Below are 6,917 nucleotides of genomic sequence, written 5' to 3'. Positions count from 1 at the left end.
AATATCAATTATTAATAATATATGATGAAATCTGAAATGGAACTGAGATGAAATTAATGTGTACAACACGGATTATCACCTCCTGTACTTTAATATGGTTATTCCTACTTCATGCAACCAACGGCCTACCATTGATCGTACATTCTGGACGGCGGGGATAGAATGTGCCATGGTTTTGATGGATTAAACTTTTCCAAGATAGAGACGCAAAAAATCATTAAAAATAAATAAAAAATAAAAAAGGTGGGCAGTGAGTATGCAGTAGAGACTTGAGAGTAGAGAGTGGGAGCGCGAGCGTGAGCGTAAAATTGGAATTTACTTTTAGCTCAAGGGTCAGGACATAGGAGTTGGGACTCAAGAGCAGCAAATGTTGAAAAAGGATAAAAAATGGGAGAAGCGTCTACGATCCTTCGTGGGCCCGTGGGCGGCCGGAGCTAAAACCACCTTCAATGTTGCTTCAATTTACTGTATCTGCCAACTCCCCCATCAGAAGAAAAAGTTTGTTACAAGTAAAAGACAGGGAAAAAGTTGAAGACAAAAGCAAAGCAAAGTTGCTGTACATGTACTTGGTTTCGCTTATCTTCTCGGATCGGTTTCTTTTCTTCCAGATCGCCCGCCCGTCGCAATTTTCTTTTTTCCGATTCGGTTCTGTTCGGCTACCAGCGAGGAGGGATCCGTAGATCTGAGGAACGCTGAATTGGTTGTTGCGACTTGCGAGTCCCTTTTCTTTTGGGGGCTTTGGAGCTGGGCATAGAGAATTTGTGAATTCAAGATTGATGTCCATGGAGGCTATAAGTCCGTAAAGGTACGTTAATGGCGGCTGGGCTTTAGGGGGGTTTTCTTAGATTTTGTTTGGTTTATTTGCGTATGATTTGCTGTTTTAGATTTAGTCCTGTGACACGATGTTTTAGGACATCAAATCTTGGCGTGACGCCATTTCTTCCGGTGAGGCTAGGTCAGATTTCAAAAAAGAAAGTAAAAAGAAAACATGACAGTTATTTGTTTGATTGGTTGTTTGGAAGGTTAAGCTTTTGATAAAGTAATAATCGGAGAGGGCGATGATTTGTGCCTGTTGGTTCTTCTGAGAATAAATTTTGTGTGTAGGTTTGGGGTTTTGAGGCTTTTTTTGTGGTTTTCGAGAGATGGAAGAGGTTGGTGCGCAAGTGGCTCCTCCAATTTTCATCCACCAGACGCTTTCAAGTCGATTCCATGAAGCTGTTCCCATGGCAAAGAAACGGGATCTGCCGTATCCAAGCTCTAATTTTCAACATCAGCATCCGCAGCGGTTTCAAAACCCTAGAGACAATTGGAACCCCAAGGTCTGGGATTGGGACAGTGTGAGGTTCGTTGCTAATCCGTTGGAATCGGAGCTGCTGCGCCTGGGTACTGCAACTCCGGTGCAAACGGAGCTGAAAAAGAAGCAGGAAGGTACTGGAATCACCACCGCGTTGAAGAAAAACCCTGTGGATGAAGACGATGAGAGCCTTAGGCTGAAGCTGGGTGGGGGCTTGAGCTCAATTGAGGAGCCAGTGTCCAGGCCGAGCAAAAGGGTTCGCTCTGGATCTCCCGGCAGTAGCAGCTATCCGATGTGTCAGGTTGATAACTGTAGAGAAGATCTCTCAAATGCGAAAGACTATCACCGGCGGCATAAGGTGTGTGAGATGCATAGCAAATCCACCAAAGCCTTAGTGGGGAAGCAGATGCAAAGGTTCTGCCAGCAGTGCAGCAGGTAGGGTTTTTTTTTTTTTTTTTTTGGTTGAGTTCTTCGCTCTTATTCAGTTTATGAATTTGGCCTGTTTTTGGAAGTTTCCTCATTGTTTGAGGTTTCCGAATTGGAACTGCAGTTTGTTTAGACGAATGGAACATATAAGTCGTTTCGCTGCCCTTTTAGCTTTCTGCTTTGGCTTGACTCTATGTTATGGAAAGAACTTTTGATTCCAAGTCATGGCTATTGCTATTGTTGCTGCAGTTATGGGTGTTCATGTTACTATTAATATTATGTGGCTACAATGAAGTAATATGTTGCAGATCAACATCAAAACTTCCTAAAATATTTTTGCAGGTTTCACCCACTTTCAGAGTTTGATGAGGGAAAGAGAAGCTGCAGGAGGAGACTTGCTGGGCACAACCGGCGCAGAAGGAAAACCCAGCCAGAGGATGTTAGCTCACGCCTGCTACTCCCTGGAAACCGGGACAACACTGGCAATAGAAATTTGGATATCGTTAACTTATTGACAGCTTTAGCTCGTACACAAGGTAAAAGAGTTGGCCTGGTAATTAGTTTTCCTACTTCCCTCTCTAAGTTGATTTTATTCTAAAGTTCATCTATTCTGGATAGTAGGGAACAATGAGGTCAAAAGTGCGAATAACTCATCTGTACCAGATAGAGACCAACTCATTCAAATTCTTAGCAAGTTAAACTCGCTACCTTTGCCAGCAGATTTTGCGGCAAAGCTGCCAATTTCTGGAAGTTTAAATAGGAATACACCAGGACAGTCATCTTCAGAACATCAAAACAGATTGAATGGAAAGACATCTTCTCCATCAACCATGGACTTGCTTGCTGTTCTTTCAGCCACTCTAGCAGCTTCTGCTCCTGATGCCCTTGCATTTCTATCTCAAAGGAGCAGTCAAAGCAGTGACAGTGAGAAAACTAAGTTAACCTGCCTAGACCAGGCTACTGGTCCTGATTTGCAAAAGAGACAGACCCTAGAGTTTCCTTCAGTTGGAGGAGAGAGAAGTAGCACTAGCTACCAGTCTCCTATGGAAGATTCAGATTGCCAGGTTCAGGAGACCCAGCCAAATTTACCACTACAGCTCTTTAGTTCTTCACTCGAGGATGACAGCCCACCGAAATTGGGATCTGCTAGGAAGTACTTTTCATCTGACAGCAGTAATCCCATGGAAGAGAGGTCTCCTTCATCTTCTCCGCCTGTGGTGCAAAAGCTGTTTCCAATGCAGGCATCAATGGAAACTGTGAAACCTGAGAGGATGTCAATCAGTGGAGAGGTCAATGGAAATATTGGAGCTGGCAGGGCTCATGGTGCCACATCTCTTGAGCTCTTTAGGAGGTCAGATAGAGGAGCTGACAATGGTGCTGTCCAAAGTTTTCCTTACCAAGCAGGGTACACTTCTTCATCTGGGTCTGATCATTCACCTTCTAGTTTGAATTCTGATGCTCAGGTAGTGCAGCACGCATCCCATGGCTTTATTTCTTTATTTCTTTTCTGTATGTTAATTTTATTCAACCTGTGTCTGATGTAATTCAAATGGTGTTATGATTGCCCCATAGGATCGTACTGGGCGGATAATTTTCAAACTATTTGACAAGGATCCCAGTCATTTCCCAGGGACATTGCGAACAGAGGTAGAGGAGTGTTGTTTATGTTGACTTGTTAATACTGTTACCCTTTTTGGCATAAAAACTCAACAACATTGGGCACCCTTCTTTCAGATCTACAATTGGCTTGCTCACAGTCCATCAGAAATGGAGAGCTACATAAGGCCAGGATGTGTGGTTCTATCAGTTTATGCATCAATGTCATCAGCTGCCTGGGAGCAAGTGAGCGAACTGGCTTAACTTAATTTAGTATGGTAGTGTAGCTTATGTGCTGACCACCTGTAGGTGTTTTTGGTGTTTTCAGCTTGAAGAAAACCTTCTTCACCGGGTCAATTCCTTGGTTCAAGATTCAGATTCCGACTTTTGGAGAAATGGAAGATTCTTAGTTCATACAGGCAGGGAATTAGCATCACATAAAGATGGTGAGTACAGTTTGCCCCCCTTCCCCCTCATCCCATCTCAGAACAAACACATGTGGGCACAGTTTCTTTATGGTTTCTTGGGGTATGATATTGTAAAACTGAGGGAAAGACAAGGGAAATAAGCTAACTTTAATGGATCATTAATGAATCTGAATTTGAATTCATGGTTGTCTTGTGACTACATTTTCCTGATCCATGTTACACAAAATCAACCTGCAGGAAAGATTCGTTTATGCAAATCCTGGAGAACATGGAATTCCCCAGAGTTGATCTCAGTGTCCCCATTGGCGGTTGTGGGTGGACAGGAGACCTCTTTTTTATTGAAGGGAAGAAATCTTGCTAATCCTGGAACCAAGTAAGTATAATGCCCTTTGAGCACTCAGAAAATCATTCTACTGATGTATCATTCGTCTCTGTTCCCAGAAATATAAGTTTGAACCATTGTGCAGGATTCATTGCACATATATGGGTGGATACACATCAAAGGAAGTTCCAGGATTAGCCCGCCAGGGAACTGTATACGATGAGATAAGCTTTGGCAGCTTTAAAATTAATGATGCAATTCCTAGTGTTTTAGGGCGGTGTTTCATTGAGGTATCATCTTAAGCACTTGCTACAATTTATATTACTGCAGGAAGCAAAATGAGAAATTGAACCCTTGGAATATCTCTATTGTAGTTGACTTCTGAGCCAATTTTTGAGCAGGTGGAAAATGGTTTCAGAGGCAACAGCTTTCCTGTAATAGTAGCTGATGCCACTATTTGTAAGGAGTTGAGACTCCTTGAATCAGAATTTGATGAAGAGGCAAAAGTGTGTGATGTCATTTCAGAAGACCAGGTTTATGATTCTGGGCGGCCCAGTTCTAGGGAAGAAGTTCTGCACTTCTTAAATGAACTTGGATGGCTATTCCAAAGGAAGTTTTCTATGCTTGCAGGTCCGGATTATTCCCTTGCTCGGTTCAAATTTCTGTTCACATTTTCAGTTGAGAGGGACTGCTGTGCCTTGGTCAAAACACTTCTAGACATACTGGTGGAAAGAAACTTGGGCAGTGATGGGCTATCAAGCAAGTCTTTGGAGACACTGTCAGAGGTTCAGCTCTTGAGCAGGGCAGTCAAAAGGAGGTACAGGAAAATGGTTGACTTGCTTATCCATTATTCTGTGGCTAGCAGTTCATCCAAGAAATACATTTTCCCACCTAATCTCGTGGGAGCTGGTGGTATTACCCCTCTACATTTGGCTGCTTGTACTGCGGGGTCGGATGATATCATTGATGCTCTGACAAGTGACCCACAAGAGGTATTCTAATTTTATTTTAATATCATGTGAACCCGAACAAAGTGAAATTGATTCATTTGAGGTTTTTCTTAATATCTTTGACAATGCCCAACTTGTCAAACCACAAACTTTAATTCCTTCAAAATAATTGTATTTTGCAATTTAGATCTAGCAGTTTATATTACTAGAGTACTAGGGTATTTTGGATCTGTTATTGTTAATTCACTTGTTAGAGGCCATGGAGACTGGACCTGGTGGGGTACTGAACCCAAACAAAGATTTTAAAATGGGATTTGGCTGGGTTTTAAAGTGTCAGTAGGGCATAGGGCCTTTGACCAAAATTCAATATCTGTGTTGGGATGACTCTGATTATTCCAGCCTCATTCTTTATGGCTTTCCTCTTAATTGTATCCTCGGTTTAAATGTGTATGTTTTGTTCTTTCAACCTCCCTCAATGTTTTCTGAAGTGTTTTTGCTGAATTTTATTTCCTCTAGATTGGATTGCACTCCTGGAATTCCCTTTTGGATGCTAGTGGGCAATCTCCATATGCATACGCTATGATGAGGAACAACCACTCTTATAACAGGTTGGTAGCGCGTAAACTTGCTGACAGAAGGAATGGTCAAGTCTCTTTATCAATTGAAAATGCGATGGAGCAACCATGGCCGAAAGTAGGGCAGGAGCAACATTTTGGACAAGGACGCAGTTCTTGTGCCAAGTGTGCAGTTGTGGCAGCAAAATACAGCAGGAGGATGCCAGGTTCACAAGGCTTGCTTCACCGTCCCTACATTCATTCAATGCTCGCCATTGCTGCTGTCTGTGTTTGTGTTTGCCTGTTCTTGCGTGGCTCCCCAGACATTGGCTTGGTTGCTCCTTTCAAGTGGGAGAATTTGGATTATGGTACAAGTTAGTTGGAATGAAGGAAGATAGTGTATGTTTATTTTGGACGTAAGGGAATTTGGGCAGTCCAAAATCAGTGCTGGTTCAGGTACTGCTGTAGTTTCCAAGGTACAAAATTCTGTGTTAAGTGTTAAAGGAAAAACAATATGAGCAGATATGTCCAGAAAAGTAAAGAAGAAGCAAGCAAAGGGTTGGCTGGTGAGTTGCTTTTCACGGATCTTTCCTCTTTCTTCCTACCAGAGTGAAAATGTAGATCCAAGGGGACAGGACATTTTATCCTAAAGTTGCATATTTCTGGATTGTTCATCTTTGGATTTGGCCCTCTTTTAGCCTCCCTTGTGTTGGGAAGGATAGATGATATTTTTTTTTTTCTTCTTAAATCATAGAAATATCTGGTTCTTGAAAATTCTATAATAAATAGGACATTCACAGGGTGAGATTAGAGGGAAAGGACTATGCAGAAGATGGAGGTGGCAGTCTTGGGAAAGCCGGAATCCTCTGAGAGAGAAGGGTAAATGCATACTATCTTACCGGCCTTGGAAGCTAAATTAAGGCTTTTTTATTATTTATTTTTTGGTTTTCATTTGTTTGAGATTCATGTTACTGAATTCTAGAAAGTAATACTGACTATGGATTGATTTATCATCACTGTAAAGTTGATCACTAGAATCAATTACCCACCACCCCCGGCCATATTATATTAATGTGATAGTGAAATATTTATTTGTTCAAGTATATTTGCAATAACAGATGCTTAATCTTCAGTTCTTTTTCAGTTTGAGCTTGTTTATCTTCCTCTTCTGAGGTGACTTGGGTGTCCATTTGATGACACTTCACATGTAATCCATTTTCTTGGATATGCTCAGTGAACTTTTATTTTTCTATCGAGTAGAACTGCTGGTTCAGGTAAGAATGAAAATACCAATGATATTTTTTATATTTTCATTAAAAATTCGGAGTAACGAACTTTTATCATTAG

At 41.6% G+C, this 6,917-nt stretch overlaps 1 protein-coding gene across 1 annotated transcript; it reads left to right on the top strand.

Annotated features, from left to right (window-relative positions):
* The first annotated feature begins 354 nt into the window (after positions 1-354).
* LOC100240978 (squamosa promoter-binding-like protein 14) lies at positions 355-6,670 on the top strand. The gene is made up of 11 exons (XM_002273748.3): positions 355-805; positions 1,105-1,729; positions 2,063-2,256; positions 2,342-3,183; positions 3,293-3,367; positions 3,455-3,562; positions 3,645-3,762; positions 3,982-4,117; positions 4,212-4,356; positions 4,468-5,058; positions 5,533-6,670. Exons 2-11 carry the CDS (start codon positions 1,143-1,145, stop codon positions 5,947-5,949), a joined length of 3,213 nt encoding a protein of 1,070 aa, XP_002273784.1. The 5' UTR covers positions 355-805; positions 1,105-1,142; the 3' UTR covers positions 5,950-6,670.
* The last annotated feature ends 247 nt before the right edge of the window (positions 6,671-6,917 follow it).

Source organism: Vitis vinifera, chromosome 18 (assembly GCF_030704535.1).
Source record: "Vitis vinifera cultivar Pinot Noir 40024 chromosome 18, ASM3070453v1".
Classification (NCBI taxonomy): domain Eukaryota; kingdom Viridiplantae; phylum Streptophyta; class Magnoliopsida; order Vitales; family Vitaceae; genus Vitis; species Vitis vinifera.
Note: the sequence above shows the minus strand (reverse complement) of the source record. Positions and strands in the feature narration are given on the sequence as shown.